Genomic DNA, 18689 nt, shown 5'->3' with positions numbered 1-18689 from the left:
TTTAATTATAAATCATGTTGATAAGGATATTAGGGCATGTGGGAAATGTGGATTGTTACCAAAATCAATGTGTGCATTAATGATTTATTCATATTTATATAATATTGCAAATGGATTGTCTTTTGTATAATTAGAGAGAGGAGGTCATTGTCAATATTGGTATATTTACCACAACTGATGAATGAGCCACACACTGATCTTTTTTGTAATGTTAAGTGAATAAATAGTCTCTTTGCAATAGCTGCTGATATTTACAGGGTCTCGTAAATGACCAATTTGTGACTACTTTCTGTAGTTTAGTGCATGCCTTTTGGTATATTTGCAGGCTCTTGTGAATAGTATGTCTGCTAACATATTTACCAAAAGTAATAAATGAGCTGTCCATTAATATTTTTTAATGGTTCAGTGAAAGATTTATCAGAGTAGATGTGTGCGTGCATGTGAATGCTGCAGGAATCTGTGTGTCTGCCTGTTCATTTATATCCTGTTACTGGGCAAGTCTAGTAGGTATTTTCTGTGTATAGTAAATTGGAACCTGATATTTAACACCAACTCAACAAAGACAAAACTTAATACACTACTAACTTTTAAAGAGAAGCTCTGATCATTTTTCCCTGAAATGTTGTTTAATATTATTTTGGATTGTGTCACACTTCACTGGGGGGGATATGCTGGCCCCCCTATTCCCAAAGTCATCACAGAAGTTAAATTTGTAATAACGACAGAGCACAAACCCCTGCTAGATTTACTTAAAGAGGACCGTGCAGAGCCGCCCATACATTCAGGCTGAATTCAGCAGTGAGCTCTAATACTAACTGCGTATAATTACAAGTTGGAACATCATCTGGGAGGCCAAGTAGCAAATTTAGATGCATTGAGCTGCTTCCCACTGGCAGATACACCACCAGTGGTTCCACCACTGGAAGAGTCCATAATAGTTTTAAATTTTCTGGGCACACTTCCAGTCACAGCTGACAGTATCAGACTTTGGATGCAGAAAGATCTGGTCCTGGCAAAACTGAAACAGCTGGTGGTGATAGAGGAATCCAAAGGGCCATCTCAACCAGAACTGAAGCCTTTTTGGACCTGGAGAGACCAGATCACAGTAGAGGATAACATATTATTATGGGGAGCAAAAGTGATTGTCCTGAGCAAAGGCCACTGCCAGATACTGGTTGAACTCCACTAGGATCATCCAGGGGTTTCCAAAATGAAGATGTTGGTGAGGGAAGTTATGTCTGGTGGCCAGGATTGGATGCAGACATAGCTGTGTTGGTGGGGCAGTGCCCAGAGTGCCAACAAGGACAAAGTTACTGCCAGCTGATCCCCACATTTGTGGGAATGGCTGGCTAAACCCGGGACTCAATTACACATCGACTATGCAGGTCATTTCATGGGCTCGATGTTCTTAGTCGTTGTGGACACCCACTCAAAATGGCTGGACGTGCATGTAGCTCATTTGTCAAACACGGGAACAACGATAGAAAAACAGTGCACATCTTTTGCGGTACATGGATTCCAAGAAGTGTTGGTCATAGTTCATGAGCCATCGTTTACCAGCAGGAATTTAAGTATTGCCTCAAGTCGAATGGTATTCGTCATATAAGGACAGCTCTATACCATCCAACATCCAATGGTCTGGCAGAAAGAGCAGTCCAAACTTTGAAGGCAGGCTTAAAGCAACAGCCTATAGCTTCACTAGGTACCAAATAGGCTCAGTTCCTATTTGACTGTAGGTCCACCCCTCATGCAACTACTCCAGCAGAGTTGCTAATGGGGAGAAGACACCACACCAGGTTAAATCTGATCTTCCTGGACCTGAGGGATAGGGGAAAATGGCATCAGGAACAACCCAAGACTCCGTTAAGTGAGAGAAACAATTTCCTTCAGGGGACGAAGTTTGGTGTAGAAACCACGGGAATGACCCTGCATGGATACAAGGCATGGTTGACACGAGGTTTTGTCCAGTAATGTATAAAATTCAGGTAGGTGTGATGGTCCAAAACAAACATGTGGACCATGTGAAAGTTGCAAACTCGCAAACAGTGGGGGGAGAAAATGTGCCTGGCTCCTCGATTGCCTTTCCAACTGTTCTGGAACCCGTGGTTCTCTCAAATGGTCAAATGTTCAAGATACCTCGGAATCTGAGATGGACCTGACAGATATCACCGCCTCAACACCTTTGCCACCTGAAAGGGCGAATGAATTTCTTCCAAAATGCTCTGGCGCAAGAGGTGAGCTACACTATGTTACACACCACCCATGTGTATGTGCAGAAATTGCACCGGCAGTGATGATAATTTTACAATCTTCAGAAGCACTGAGTGGTGCCAGAGGTCTGCAAAATCACAAATGTTGCAACTTCTTCAAAAGATGGTGTAAAGCTAAACCCAGAAACTACAGGCTAGTCAGTTTAACCTCTGGGAGAGAGCTCCTGGAAATGATAAGACAGGACAAAATTGATAGTCACTTAGAGAGATGCAGGTTAATTATGGAAAACCACTAATCAATGAGTCATGAAATATGATTAATTTAATCTCCTGGATTGTTAATACCTAACTGTGACCACTTTCTAAGGCAAAGGAAATTCACACCAGGTTTCAATAATGATCAAGAACAAAGTTCTATTTATTGTTTAAAAAATGCCTAGCCTCTAGCATGTAGCGAATACAGATTACTAATTACTGATATGAAAGCTTAAACTACACTTCCTTTGTAGCTGACCATGTACACATTCATTCACACATAGTATGAACAGGTAGATGAGACACGCAATATTTTTAGGAATATCATGGGTGTAAAATATTGGCAAAAAAGGCAAAAAGTGTGTGGATCAAAGTATAATCCAAAAGAATGATTGACTTTGTCAATTTGTTTTTGTTTTGGGAATGATACCATTTTTGTTGACTGTGGAGACCCTCAATTTGTTAGCTGGTCATTTAGACTTAGTTTTTGGCTTGAATTCAAAGTTTTCTTTCTTTTTGCAAAGTCTTCGATTATTATTTATTTTCCAATTAAAAAGCCAGAGAGTGCGATTTTGCTTGCTGTAGACTTTTTGGAGGCCTATATTCCAACATGTCCTCAGGTCTGTGATAAACTGCACTTAAACTAGTACAAACCCTGTGGTTGGGCAGTTACTATCTTTTTCAAAGACAATTGGTGCAGCTGTGTATCACAAAAGTAGTGAAATCCAACTTCAGACAAAGTTGGATGCTCTGGTAACCAGTAAGTGACTGCGCTATTACACTTTTCTTTTAAGTTGTAACAGAAAATAGCAATTGATCCAAGCTTTCAATTTCCAGTTTATATTTCCAAGTAAAATACCTGTAGTCCTTAAACCAGCACAGATTATTTAAGGGCAAATAGTGTTTAACAACGTTGTTCGAGGTGTTTGATAAGATAAAAAAGAGGGTTGGTGAGAGTAATGCTGTTGATACAGTACACATAGACTTGCAAAATCCGAAACCCATGAGCAAAGTCACAGCTTATGGCATAAAAAGAAAGGCAGCAATATGGATACAAAATGACTTCAGTAACGGGAAATAGAGTAATGGTAACAGATGGCTTGGACCAAAGGGATGTTTATAATAGAGTTCCTCAGTAGTTGTTTTTAAGACTCCTGCTCTTTCTAAAGGTTATTATTGACTTAGACCTTGGTACTTAGGCATCATTTCAAAATTTGTAAATGATATCAGACTTTGAAACTAGTGTCCACCATGAGGGGGAGAATGTAGACCTTCAAAAGGACATAGACAGGCTGATGGAATAGGCAGGCTAGTAGAAGATGAAATTTAATGCAGCCAAGTTTGAAGTGATTCCATTTGGTTGGAAGAGCACAAAGAGACAATATAATTTAAAGGGTACAATTCTATAAGGGATATGGGAGCAGAGCTACCTGAACGTATATGGGCATATAACATTGACTGCAAAAGGACAGGTTGATAGAATAGTTAATAAGATCATCCAACGCTCCATCAGTCGGAGCTTAGAAAAGAGAATACAAAAGCATGTGAGTATAAACATGTATAAAACACTAGTTCAACTAATTATGATTAGACTTGGACACCACTCTTTCAGAATTAGACAAGTTGGAGGACTGCCTTCTTCTTTCAAAGAACAAAGAACAAAGAAAATTACAGCACAGGAATAGGCCCTTCGGCCCTCCAAGCCTGCGCCAATCCAGATCCTTTCTCTAAACCTGTCACCTATTTACCAAGAGATAACAAGGTGTAGAGCTGGATGAACACAGCAGGCCAAGCAGCATCAGAGGAGCAGGAAGGCTGATGTTTCAGACCTAGACCCTTCTTCAGAAAGCTATCATGCCCGTCTCTACCACCTCCACTGGCAACACGTTCCAGGCACCCACCATCCTCTGTGTAAAGAACTTTCCATGCATATCTCCCTTAAACTTTTCCCGTCTCACCTTCAAATTGTGACCCCTAGTAATCGAGTCCCCCACTCTGGGAAAAAGCTTCTTGCTATCCACCCTGTCTATACCTCTCATGATTTTGTAGACCTCAATCAAGTTCCCCCTCAACCTCTGTCTTTCTAATGTAAATAATCCTAATCTACTCAACCTCTCTTCATAGCTAGCACCCTCCATACCAGGCAACATCCTGGTGAACCTCCTCTGCACCATCTCCAATGCATCCACATCCTTTTGGAAATGTGGCGACCAGAACTGTATGCAGTATTCCAAATGTGGTCGAACCAAAGGCCTATACAACTGTAACATGACCTGCCAACTCTTGTACTTTCAGAAGAGAATGTTGAGAGGAGATTTGTTTGAGATTTCAAGGGGTCTGCATGGAGTAAATAGAGAGAGTAAGTAAACAGTGTAAATAGGCAGAAAATGTTTCTGTTGATGGAAGGATTGAGAATCAGAAGGTATAGACTTAAATAATTGGTGAAAGGAGCAATGGCAACATGAGGATAGTGGCTAGAACACTCAGAAAGTGGTTAGGATCTCAAATGCGCTGGCCTGACAATATGGTTGAAGCGAGATCAACCAATGAATTCAATAGGGAATTGGATTATTACCTGAAAAGAAAGACAGTGTAGGGCAGTGCAAAGAAGAAGGGATTGGCACCATTGCTCATTCAAAGAAGCAGCACAGGCACAGTGTGCTGAATGGCTTCCTTCTGAACACTGCAACCATTCTTTAATTCTTCCTATAACTTCATTCTATGATTCACGTCCTCAGAGCATTCTGGATTACTACCCTAGTGACACTGCCAACAGTCACTATTTTGAATAAAAACAGAAAGAACTGTGGACACTGTAAATCGGAGACAAAAACTAGAAATTGCTGGATAAGCTCAACAGGTCTGGCATCATCTGTGGAGCGAAATCAGAGTTCGGGACAAGTGACCTGAATCACTATTTTGCCCTGATTAATCTCATACAAGTTGTTGGTGGTTGTAATTGCAGCAGGCAAACGTGTTAATAAATCAATACAAGTCGCTACAATTAGCAAACCCACCCAGTAACCAAAAAGAAGTGGAAGATAAAATATCAGAACAGGAGTAGGCCATTCAGTCCCTTAGGCCTGTTCCACCATTCATTGAGGGCTCGGCTGATCTATGGTCTAACTCCATACACCTGCCTTTGGATCATGTCCCCCTTAATACAAATGCAGTGGGAGTCGCTGAGCCTGTGTGGGAATTAAAATACATTACTGGCACAGAAATTAGAGAGATTTCTCTGGGCAACTTAGACTGTGTCACATATGGAAGTATTTATTACCAACACAAAGTCAAGATGTGGAGTTGTGTTCTGTTCCCCCATTCTCCCAATGCTGTCTCATTACTGATGTCTTGGTTGAGAAACGGGAATTGGTGTGCGGCCATTTTCTTAACAATGATTACTCTCGGAGCTTTACAAGTAGTTTGTAGTGCAAGTTCACACTGATGCCTCAGAGCAGGGCAAAAGCTGCGTGGTCAGTGATTGTAAATGTGACCATGGCAATTAACATGTGCATGTTGGGCTCTTCCCAGGTTGACACGGCTTGTAACATCTCAGTTTGCTGCCACTGTGGTGTAAGGGCGACCACTAACATTCTTCAGTCAATGAGAGCTAACTGTATTTTATTCTCTTTCCACAGAGAAACAGACAAAAACCAGTGCACAGCTTGAGTGTGACCGTAGGCTTCCCCATGGTGCAATGTGCTAGTAATTGCATACACACCACTTTTTAGTCACTGCAGGTTAACCCTGCCCTGTAATGAAACTGAAAGGCATTCCATTTCCTCAGTATCTATCTGTTTTGTGGCCAGAGCAGAGAATTATACAGGTCCCTTCTCAGTATCATTGGCACCAGTCAAGGTGCCTTCATTCTGGGCATTTCGTTGTACCAGCTGCCTTTGATCCACATTAGCAAAGGGTGGCTAGTTGGTGGCAAGGATTATCTGATGATGACAGCATAGATTTTCCAATCACCAGATACCCTAGAAAATGCACAATCGGACATCTCAGAAATCTCAATAAATTGACGATGTCGTAGGTACCTTGGCAGTTTAAATTTACATTGGGCAATTACATGGTATATGGAAACCCCCAAAAATGACCCCAGTTCTGAGGAGTGGAAACTCATTTACCTGGAGAAGGGTACTGGACACGAAACGTTAACTGCTTTCTCTTCACAGATGCTGACACACAGGCTGAGTTTCTGCAGCAATTTCTGTTTGTTTGGTTGTGGTATAACTTGTGTTTGTACCTATCATTTTCTATCTGGTGATTTCATAGTTCCCTATGTTTTTATTTGCTTTTCAATTAGAGGAAATATAAATAAACTGAAACAATATCATGAATTGCAAGCTAAAACCTTATTTTCATGTTGTTTTGTTCACTTGTGGATAGGTGGTTGCTTTTCTCTTCTCTTATTGAGGTATTTTACCGCAGAATCCAAACACATTGGAGTAGTGGGTTTGTAAGATAATGCAATATTGAGCAGTACCATCAGCAACTCATTTTCAGTAATGTTATCGTAGAATTAGCCCACTCTCACACATTCTGGCTTCAAATCAACTAATATCCACAATCTAAACTTATAATTCATGGATATTCATTCAGTTCTTAAGTTAACTCCTTTCAGGTTTCGTTTTGTTTTTCATCAAATCATCACTATGCTAAAAAATAGTCACATTCTCTCATTAAACTGAGCTTACTGTCACCTTAGGTTAACTATATGTCAAAGAACTAAGGAAATTGACTTTTGCCTCATTAATTCTGATCATTAGTTTGGGCTTGTCAGACATATTGATTGTTGTTAACCCTAGGGACTTGAGAAAAATTTCAATTTGCAACCAGAAGTAGTTATGTACAAACATCCTAAATACAAATGATTGGAGATCGTTTGTAATTCGATTATCTACCTTTTCTCCCAAATTTTGCCTCATATTCCTTTGGAAGTGTTGAGCCTTTCCTAAACAGATTTCCTGCATTCAGGTTAAAGGGGGCAAAATTGGACTCAGTGGTGCCTCTTAAAATTCATTCCACTGTGCCCCACTGCACACTTCCAACCGGAAGTCATATTGTCACCATGCACCTAATGACCACTGGCAAAGTCCAGAGAAGGCAGATACACTTGGGCTTGATGTCAGGGCTCTACACTGAAACATCAACGCTTTCTCTTAACCTTACACAGCTAAAGTGGCTTTCAAAGCCATGAAGGACTCTTTACCAGCATTATTTAGAAGGATCATCAATTACATGCAGGTTAATAGCTGGTTCATTTTCTCTTGGTGGTGCTGCATTTTTACTCAGGATTTTTCAGACTTGTTTAAAGTTCTAGTCACTTACAAGAAACGGACTGGCTGATGCTGAAGCACGTTTTGGTGGCTTAAAGACTTTTGCACTAACCAGTTGCTTCTAGGCATGAATATGCTAGTAAAATTTCCCCTTGGCATTGTGGGGAATATGAGCTGAGCAGAGCAAGCTGTCAGAAGAGCAAGAAGGATGAGAGGAGAAGTATTGTTGGGTTTAAAACGTGAGGATATGCCTCCCCATTAAACCTTGCTGTCTGTGGTTGAATCCCAGCCATCTCCAAGAAAAGACGATGTGTGTCAGTGACTGTCATGCAGTATGGGTTTGGTGATGTGGCTGTCATGATGGAATGGTTGCCAGTATGTGAGTTGCGAGGAGGTGAGGCTTGCAGTGCTACTGTGAGGATGAGGATAAGGTGAAGCATGCAGATAAGAGGTGCGAGTGCTGATATAGTTAGCAATTATAGAACATTGAACACAGAACAGTACAGCACAGTACAAGCCCTTCGGCCCATGATGTTGTGCCAACTTATTATCCTACCAAGATCAATCTACCCTGCATACCCTACATTTTACTATCCTCCATGTGCCTATCCAAGAGTGGCTTAGAAGTCTCTACAGTACCTGACTCCACTACCACTGCCGGCAATGCATTCCACACGCCCACCACTCTCTGTGTGAAGAACCTAGCTCTGACATCTCCCTATACCTTCCTCCAATCTCTTTAAAATTATGCCCCCTCATAATAGTCATTTCCGCCCTGGGAAAAAGTCTCTGACTATCCACTCTATCTATACCTCTCATCATCTTGTAAACCTCTATCAAGTCACCTCTCATCTTTCTTTGCTCCAATGAAAAAATCCCTAGCTCCCTCAACCTTTCCTCATAAGACCTGTCCTCCAGTCCAGGCAGCATCCTCTGCACCCTCTCTAAAGCTTCTACATCTTTCCTATAATGAGGTAACCAGAACTGAACACGATATTCCAAGTGTGGTCTAACCAGAGTTTTATAGAGCTGCAGCATGATCTCACGGCTCTTAAACTCATTATTGATAGGTAAACGATTTGGGTATAGTAAATTGAGCAGTGGATGACACAAGTGATAAAGTTGGTAGGATGCAGTATTTGGAGATGCACAAGCAAACAGTTTACAAGCCAAGATATTTCTGACTCTTCATCTTCTCCTCTGCCCTCACACCTCCCCCTCCTTCACTTCCCCCATACTCCTTCTTACCACGCTCACCGACTCTTCCTCCACCACCCTCACACTCCACCTCCACTTCCCTCACTACCGCACAACCACTGACTAAGAGGTGAGAGTGTTATATTCTCAGTTCTACAAGATTACGAGACTTGACGAGATTTCCTGAAAGGACTGACATTCACTGTTTAATTTCAGATATGGTCCTTTGAACATAATATCACAAAGCACCAGTGGAACATTTACCCCAGCAAAAGTCAGGAAAGCAGCAGCAATAACAGAAGATGGAAAAAGATAATTCTTTTAAAATTGAGATTTTTTTTAAGTATTTTTAAGACTCAGCCACATGTGGGTCAAAAGAATTCCAGCAACCCATGGAAGAGCTGATTCTTATTGGAGTAAAACTAAATGACTATCTGGAGTGCAGTAGATGAATTGACCATCAATTATTTCAGGACTGTCATTCACTGTACATAGAGAAAGGACTTTGGGAAAGGGTTCATACTCTGTTGAAACACCAGATATGTGCCAGATGTAAGTGCAAGTTTCGTTTGCTTTATTTGTAATGGTTATTGTCTGAGGCCAACAATTCCTTTCAACCCTCCTTTGTGATGGTCTGAGTAATTCTGCCTGCCTTTGCCTTCCGATCTTCCACACCACCCTGCTCCCCGGCCAACATCTCTGTCTCTGGCTTGCTGCAGTTTTCCAGCAAAGGTCAGCGCAAGCTGGAAGAACAACACCTCATTTTCTGCTTGGGGACCCTGTAGCCCTCTGGACTCAATATCGGGTTCAATAATTTTAGGGCCTGAACTCTCCCATGTCCCAGCCCCCTACCCACACACCAGCCTTGTCATCACATAGTCTGCTATTACACTCTACCCATTGTTAGCCACTAACAGCGTCCATTAACAACTATTCACCCTCCTAGCCAGATCGTTATCTACTCGTTTGTCTATCTATCTGCTCTTCTCTCTCTTTGGACTCTATCCCCCGCTATTGTTTGCTCCTCACCACCTACCCCCACCCTATCTTGTGCATATAAACTGACATTTTCCTAGCTACCATCAGTTCTGAGCACTGGACCCAAAACGTTAACTCTGATTTCTCTTCACAGATTCTGCCAGACCTGCTGAGCTTTTCCAGCAACTTCTGTTCTTGTTTCTGATGTACAGCATCAGTAGTTCTTTTAGTTAGTATGAGGTGACATTTAGTTGACTCAGTGGCCCTGGCTAAATCAAAAGAAAATCATCCAGCTCTTAATTGCTTTCTATTAGCACTCTGGAAACTGTTTATCTGCCAGGTGAAAATGGTTTCAGGTTGAAACCTTAAGCCATCTTGATAGAAAATATCTAAAAGTTATTATGAAAGTAGAGAATACCTTTGACTGTAGTAGTACAGTGGTATTGCCCCTACCTTTGAGTTAGAAGGTCCGGCTTCAAGTCCTATCTGCTTCAGAATTATATCATTGCATGGCTAAACAAGTTCATTAGAAAATATCTAACCCATCTTGATTGAAGTGTGAAAACAAACGCAGGATGTAAATGTGGCAAAAGAGAGAACAAAATCAACCATTGATTCCTCCGTGTGCAATAAAAAAAAATCTCAAATGGACAAGGGGAGTTGGCACAAGGAGATAAAATTCATTCCAAATGGATCATATTTGTTATGCTGTTGGGAATGTTGCCAAATTCAATGGCTGCATTTGTCAAATAGACCTAGGCACGATGGAGAATATTTTGGTTATTCCAAAAGTTTACAGTGTCATTTCAATTTATCAGACCAAAATTCAATCTTCAGAGATACACTTAAAATGCATGATAGATGCATAGTATTTAGAGTTTAACAAAATAATGACATCATAAAACTAAAACGCTTGTTTAATAATCCTATGTATAACCTTTTTCAAACTAATTAGCATATCATTCATTAACATTATTATCATTCTGTAATACACCTAAAATTACACTTGCACACATATTTTTCTTTGATAGACACAATTGGTTCTTAATAGACTATAGATTATTCACATATTTACATGATAAACACAAACGAAAAAGCCAGTTAGTCAGCCTATCCCAGCTCATCTATCAATCTCACATTTTTTGGATTGTTGCCAGTGTTGTAACTGTACCTAGAACAGCTGAAGTCGGTTTGCAACAAGCCCTGGAGCGCAAGTATTTCGTGTTCCAGCTGGGATGTTGTCAGGGCCCATGGCATCTGCAGTATTCATTGCCTTCAGCCATTTCTTGATCAAACATGGAGTGAATTAAATTGGCTGATGATTGTTATCTGTGATGCTGGGAACCTCTGGAAGAGGCCAAGATGGATCATCCACTCGGCACTTTTGCTGAAGTTTGTTGCAAATACTTCAGCCTAATCTTTTGCGCTGATGTGCTGGGTCTCCCTTCATTGAAGATGGGGATGGTTGTGGAACGTAATCATCCAGTGAGTTGAAGATTTTTGTTTGAGTACAATTTTGCCACTGCTAATGGCTCACAGTGCCTCATGGATGCCCAATTTTGAGTCAGTAGATGTGTTCAAAATCTCTTTCGTTTAGGAGATTAGTTGTGCCACACAACAAGAATGAGTAAATTGATGAGTGAATGAACAAGTGGATGAATGTGTTAGTGGGTAGATGAGTGCGGTCAGTAGATTGTGGATAGGTGGCGTGAGTAAGTGGGCTCATGGGTAGGGAATATGTGGGCAAGGTGGATAATTGGGAACGAGGGTGAAGTGGGTGAGTGGCTCAAGTCGGATGGCCAAGATTGGTGAGTAAATAGGTAGGTAAAAGGTTAGGTGTGTGAGGTGTGCAAGTGAGTAGGTGTTGGTGGGTGAGCTGGATATGTATGCATGTGAGTAGGGTAGGTGGGTGATGTGGGCAGCTGGGTGAGATAGGTAAGTGGGTAGCTGAATGAGATAGGTAAATGGGTGGCTGAATGCATAGGGCAAGTGGAGAGTTGGGTAGGGTCAAAATGAATGATGTGGGTAAGTGAGTAGGGTGGGTGAGGTGCCTGCATGGGTGATCGGGCAATCAAGATGATGGGTAGTCAAGAGGTTGGTTTGGTTGGTATTCAGGTCGGGTGGGTTAGTCAGATTGAGTCAGATCAGGTGGGTAATGAAGTCCTCAGTGGGTAGTGGGGTCAGGTTGAGGTGTGGTCTGTTTGGGATTGCAGTTGGTGGCTGAGGGGTAGTCGGATCGGGTTGGGGGTAGCTGTGGGTGCCAGTTGTTCTGTCACCCAGATATTAGACTGGATTTTAACCTAGCTGACATTTCCCGGCTCTAACTCAGAACTGGAGACATTCGCCAGGGATTTGATGAATTGCTCAACAGAAGTTGAAACTTTCCAGGAACTTCCCACAAACATGTCAGGATAAGACTTCAGAATCAATTATAAATACACAGGAAGCATCCCCACACTTCATCCTATTTAATTTGCTTATTAAAGGTGGACTTACAAAGTCTAGTTCCTGACTCTTGAGGTTAAAAACAAGAAACAAAACAGAATGTAGTGTTTTAGGTACAAAGTAAATGTGCTTGGTTTGTGCTCTGACTGTATCAACTTGGAACAGTTCCCCCCAGCTGATGCTTCCTATTCTGTCCATACCATCCTACTGACTGTCTACTTCACTGATTGCAGTCATGGCTGTAGGTCAGACCATGTTTGCTGAAACCTGAGAGCTCTTTCGGCTTCATCTTTAGTCATTTCAACAAGTTATTCAATATTCCAGTGATTTAAAAGCAAATCATATGCTTAATTGACCATATCCCTATCACTGTGATTAATGCAGCATTTGTAAAACACGTGCTCCAGTAAGTAAAGATAACTCTAGGTTCATCGATGCAGCTGATAGTGTCTCTACATCTGACCCAAGGTCTAGTAAGATCCTACTCTAGTACTTGATGGTTATGGAAGGTATGTCATAGTTCAGACAAACAGGTCGATTGTCAATTTGTGAATCGTTCTGATCTGCCTGTAACAGGTGCAAAGAGTGGGAGAATTTCTTGGTCAGCCAGAATCACATCAGACCGACACACAGACACACAGTCACGCACACACACACGCACACATACGCAGATACATACACAAACACACACACACACGCACGCGCGCGCACACACAAACATGCACAAAAACACACACATGCACACGCACACAAACACACACACACAAATACATACACACACACACATGTGTGCACAAACACACACACACAAACACACGCACACAAAAACATGCACACAAACACACACACACATGCACACGCACACAAACACACATATACAAACACATACACACACACAAACACATACACACACACAAACACACATAATCACATACACACGCAAAAACACACACACAAACACATACACACACACACAAATACATACACACACACACATGCACACACACACAAACACATACACACACAAACACATGCACACACACAAACACACACAAACACACATAATCACATACACACACAAAAACACACAGACAAAAACACACACACACAAACACAAACACATACGCACACACAAACACATACACACACACTCACAAACACATAACGCACACACAAACACATGCACACACACAAACGCACACACACAAACACATACACATACACACACAAACATGTACATACACAAAAACACACACACACAAACACATACGCACACACACAAACACACATATACACACAAACGCACGCACACACACACACAAAATATGCAATATGCATGGGAAAAAAACAAAAAACCTCTCTTTCAGAAGCAAGATGAATTTCCTCTAGTTCTGAGGCCAAATCACAACCAGCAGTACTGACTTCTGCCGTTGGGATTTGATATAATTTTAAGTTCTCAGCCAGTTTGCATATATTCATTGCATCAGTAACATAAAGTTCCAAGTCAATTCACAGAAACATTACTGAGCCAAAGAAGGAGACGTCAACTTAGCCAAAGGCATAGGTTTTACAAAATATGTTGAAGAAAGTAAGAGAGGTAGGGAGCTGCGGATTTAAAGAGGAAATTGTGGAGTTTAGGGTTTGTGCAACTGAAGATCCAACCTCCAAAATTATGTGCAAGAGTCCAAAATTGAAGGCATGCAGACTTCTCAGAGTTATGAGGCTGAAGTGGATTACAGCAATAGTGAGGGTAATACCCATGGTTAGATTTGAAGTTGAGGATGAATATTTTAAACTTAAGGTATTGGATCGGGACTTCATGTTGGTGAACAAAGACTGGGGTAATTAGATACAATAAACTTTTGGATGAGCTTAAGCTTATGGATAATGGAAGAATAATGAAGTGATCATCACACTAATGTAGCTTAGCAATTTTTAGTTTAATGTTACTGTCCTATATGGACTCTCCACCAACTTTTGGCAAAAGCCGCAGCCAAAATTATAACTTCAGAAATGTTGGTTCACAAACATGTAGCCTCCAAAAGTACCCAAAAAATTGCTCGCTCACTTCTCCAAAACCCTTTCTGGTCAGTCTGCAGAAGCTCTTCTGAGAGTGTACAGCATTAGCGAAGGCATCTGTTTCTCAGAAGCACAGCAGCAGCCAAACTCAGGCTGTCAGAGCATTCAGCTTCCTGAGGAGATCGAAGGAGAAGCCAAAATGGTTGCAGGGAGAAATGGGATAAATCAAGGAGATGGGGAAAAGATCACAAAGCTAGAGAGATGGGAGGAGGAGGAGTGAAGATTGCAGAGAGTCAGAGAGATAGAGAAGAAGAATATGGGGGTGCGGGTATTGAGATCAGGTAGATTGGAGGAGGAGGGTGAAGGTCATGGAAGGAACCAACGGAGGATATTTGGAAGGAGTAAATTACAGGCTTATGAGCACGTTGGGAAAGCGCTGGATCGGTTAGGTTGGATGAGGGGAGATTCTGATTGCTGGTGACATTAATAGTTTTGTTGGTGGACTAGAGGGAAGCATTCCTGTTTCCTGTCGCCCTCAAGCAGTACTGGAAAAGCACTTACCCGTAACATACAGCAATGCTCACCTCCAATTATCTGCCCACTTAAAGCTGTAATGGAGAAAACCTGAGTCATTTGTTAACATATTTTAAATGAATGGCCAGCTGGGAATGGGTTAATTTTCAGCTGCTCTCTCATCCTACCTCCAATTAAAACTAAATTGGGCAGCTTCAAGGAGGGTTACATTTTAGTTTAAGACTTTCTACTTTTACTTTATACACAACTCAAATCCACATGTTTATTGACATGTTGTTGTTGAACTCCAGTCCACTTCAAAGCCACCATTGCTTCACTGTCGTGGGAGCAAACTCTTGGAACCCTTCCTACCAGCTCAGTGGGTGTACCTATACAATATAAACGCCGACAGTTCAAGAAGGAGGCTGAAATAACTCCATGAAGACTGGTATCCACGTTTCCAAGTCATCCTTTATTAACACGTGCACAGTGCATGGACACTGACCAGCTCGCTCAGAGCCAGCCACTAGAGTGAGGACAATCCCTGATGCTCCTGTTTATATCTGTCAGCCAGGACTCCCTGATTGACCCAGGTTAACAGCCCCAGTCAGGGAACTCATACTCAATGAGATCAACCTTCCCAACCTCGTTCCAATCACTACAGTGACTCACCACCACCTTCTCAAGAGCAACTGGGAATGGATAGTAATGTTTGCCTTGCATCATCACTGGAGTTAATTTTTTAAAGAATAGAAAAATGTCAACGTAATTGCCAGGATTAAGAACAGCAGATTTTTAGTTGAAGTTTTGGATTATGTCAAAAATTAGCCTTACAAAGTGTAGATTGAAGAATTTTGTATAGAAAAGGTTTGATGATTTCCTTTTCAGGCTATTCCGTTAGTTCATTTCATAAATGCAACACTGAGTATAGTACAAAGCCAAATAGATCAGGTAGGCCGCAGGGATGCTTCCTGGTGTGTACTTAATTCATTTAACTCACCCAGCAACACAGTCAATCCCAGTGTCATTTGGTTAGTGAGAGAAAAAAATCAATCAAAGCTCTTCTTATTTCTGATTACTTTTCAGTAACTCTCACTGGTGTGTGCATGGAGCACCAGGAGGCAGCATGAATGATTTGTTTTTCTGTGTACTTCATGGTGAGATTGCCTTCGATGTTTGTAAAGAATTATCTCTCGGCTGAGGTTTTAGGATTTATCAGCAAACTTTGATCCATAACACAGCAATGGTCACTGTCCACAGGAAAGGGGTGCAGAGCCAAAACAGAGAAGAAAGCTGCAAGTAAAATGGCGTATTTTTTGATAATTTCTTCCCTTTCATCAGAGCAACCGTTGTAAATGAGTTTAAATTGCTAGCTGGCTGGTATTATAGAGAGTAAGTCAAATCTGTTGAATGGCTTGCCTGGCAGATCTAGTAAATGGTGTTCAGCTCTAAACTGGTCAATGGTATGACAGTAATTGCAGTGTTCAACTTGGATTTTAAACAAACAGATCATGAGAAATATTGAAGTGCTTTGAGCCTTAATCTTCCCACATGTATGCTGCAATGATGTTTGGAAAAAAAGCCATACCCTATTTGACCCTGATGTGGGTTTCAAAGCATATTTCCTAACCATCTCCAGGACTGTTTATTTTCATTTCCACAGCATGATTTTCTTCATTTTCTACCTCAGCTCATGTATGTGAATGGCCTATCTACACCTTTATCACCCCAAAGCTATCCTTGCAAGCTTATCATTCACCTCTCCAGGTTGTGATGCATCCACAGTTCTCCCCTTCTGCATGTGTGTTCATCTCCCCTCACTAGCTCTCTATCCTCCCTCACACACATTTCAACATGGTCATCCCCTTTTACACCTCCAAATTTCCCTTCCTCAACCTCTTCCAGCATACCTTCCCCATTCCAAATGAATCAAATTTCTTCTTTCACCTTACATTTTTTTTTCATTAGAATCCCCACAGCATGTAAACAGGCCATTCAGCGCAACAAGTCAGCACCAACCCTCTGAAGAGCTTCCCACCCAGACCCATCCCCCTATCCTTGCATTTCCCATGGCTAACACGCCTAACACTATGGGTAATTTAGCATGGCCAATTCACCTACCCTACACATCTTTGGACTGTAGGAGGAAACCAGAGCACACCCACACAGACACAGGGAGAATGCACAAACTCCACACAGAGAGTCACCCGAGGGTGGAATCGAACCCGGGTCCCTGGCACTGTGAGGCAGCAGTGCTAACCACTCAGCCACCATGCCACCATACCACCCTGTTTGCTGCAGGACATTTGTTGTAATGACACTGAATTGATCCATATATAACAACAATGTGTTTTATATTGTACCTTAATGCAAGAAAACATTCCAAGGAACTTCATGAGGAGCATTTATCAAATAAAACATGACACCAAAACATATTAGGCCAGACAACCAAAGGCTTGGTCAAAAGAATAGGTTTTAAAGCGTGTTGTTAAGGAGGAAAATGAGGTCAAGAAATGAAGAGTTTTCAGGAGGGAATTCCAGAGTTTCGGACTGAGGCAATTGAAGCCACGGCCAACAACGATGGAGCAATTATGATTGAAAATGCACAAGAGGCCAAAATTAGAGGAGCGCAGATAGTTTGGAGTAATTGCTGAGATAGGGCTGAGCAATGCCATGGGGGAAGTGTGAAATCAAGGGCCAGATTTTTAAAATCAAAGACGTCGTTTGACTGGGATCCAGTGCAGGTCAGCGAGCGCAGGGGGTGATAGGCTATGAAAACATTCAGTGAATTAAAGGCACAGAATGCACTTTGTATATACGTGGGTGGTACAGTGGCTCAGTGGCTCGCACTGCTTCCTCACATTGCCAGAGACTTGGGTTCAATTCCAAACTCAAGCAACTGTCTGTGTAGGTTTGCTCCAGTTTCCTCCCACAGTCCAAAGATGTGCAGGCTAGGTAGATTGGCCACGTTAAATTGCCCATAAGGTCCAGGGATGTGTAGACTAGGTGTGTTATAGGGGGTTGGGTCTGGGTGGGATGCTCTGAGGGTCAGTGTGGACTTGTTGGGCTGAAGGGCCTGTTTCCACACTGTAGGGATTCTATGATTTTATACACCAAATTTTTTAAAAATCTGCACTGTCAATAACACAGCAAAAATTATATACCACAAAGTTCAGTGTATTATTCTGCCCAATTATTATATTTCCTAATTTTATTTACCTCAATGTAAATTGTCATACAATTCGATGGCCACATGAAATCTCAAAAGTTGATTCAATTTCAAGTGAATTTCTCTTCAAATACCACAATGTCCAAGGTGTCAGTTGAGGGTGAGAGTGAGAAGACTCTCTGCCAGTAGATTTTATTTAAGGCAAAGTTCCATTATCATATAAATGATTTATGCTGTAAATAAAGTATAACAGTGATGTATATAGCCCCTGCATTACCTTTCTATTACTTAGTGGATTTTTTACATTGATTATGTGGACCTCTTGATTTTCCGGAATATTTGACCAACCAGCATACTCCTCGTCCCATAGGTGCCAATTAATGAAACATTTGCTGCGTATAATAGCATGGAGGTAGAAAACTCTCTAACTACTCAGTCATGTCTTTGCCAAAACTAAAAAGCACAGCAGAGAAACACGATCTACAGAATTGCAGATTGCATTCAGCATCCTTTTCTCCAAAGCATTTAGGCAGAAAATTCTGCAAAATCAATTACATTGGATTGGACAACAAGGTGCAGGGCTGGATGAACACAGCAGGCCAAGCAGCATCATAGGAGCAG

General features: G+C 41.5%; 1 protein-coding gene across 1 annotated transcript in view; it reads left to right on the top strand.

Annotated features, from left to right (window-relative positions):
• The window catches only part of kcnh3 (potassium voltage-gated channel, subfamily H (eag-related), member 3), a 546526-nt gene that overhangs the window by 500526 nt on the left and 27311 nt on the right, over nt 1-18689 (top strand). The window contains exon 14 of the mRNA XM_048598723.1: nt 9161-9218. Coding sequence (XP_048454680.1) covers nt 9161-9218 — 58 coding nt within the window. The remainder of the gene's footprint in view (nt 1-9160; nt 9219-18689) is intronic.

Source organism: Rhincodon typus, chromosome 7 (assembly GCF_021869965.1).
Source record: "Rhincodon typus isolate 14 chromosome 7, sRhiTyp1.1, whole genome shotgun sequence".
Lineage (NCBI taxonomy): Eukaryota > Metazoa > Chordata > Chondrichthyes > Orectolobiformes > Rhincodontidae > Rhincodon > Rhincodon typus.
This window is presented reverse-complemented; position numbering and strand designations above follow the sequence as displayed.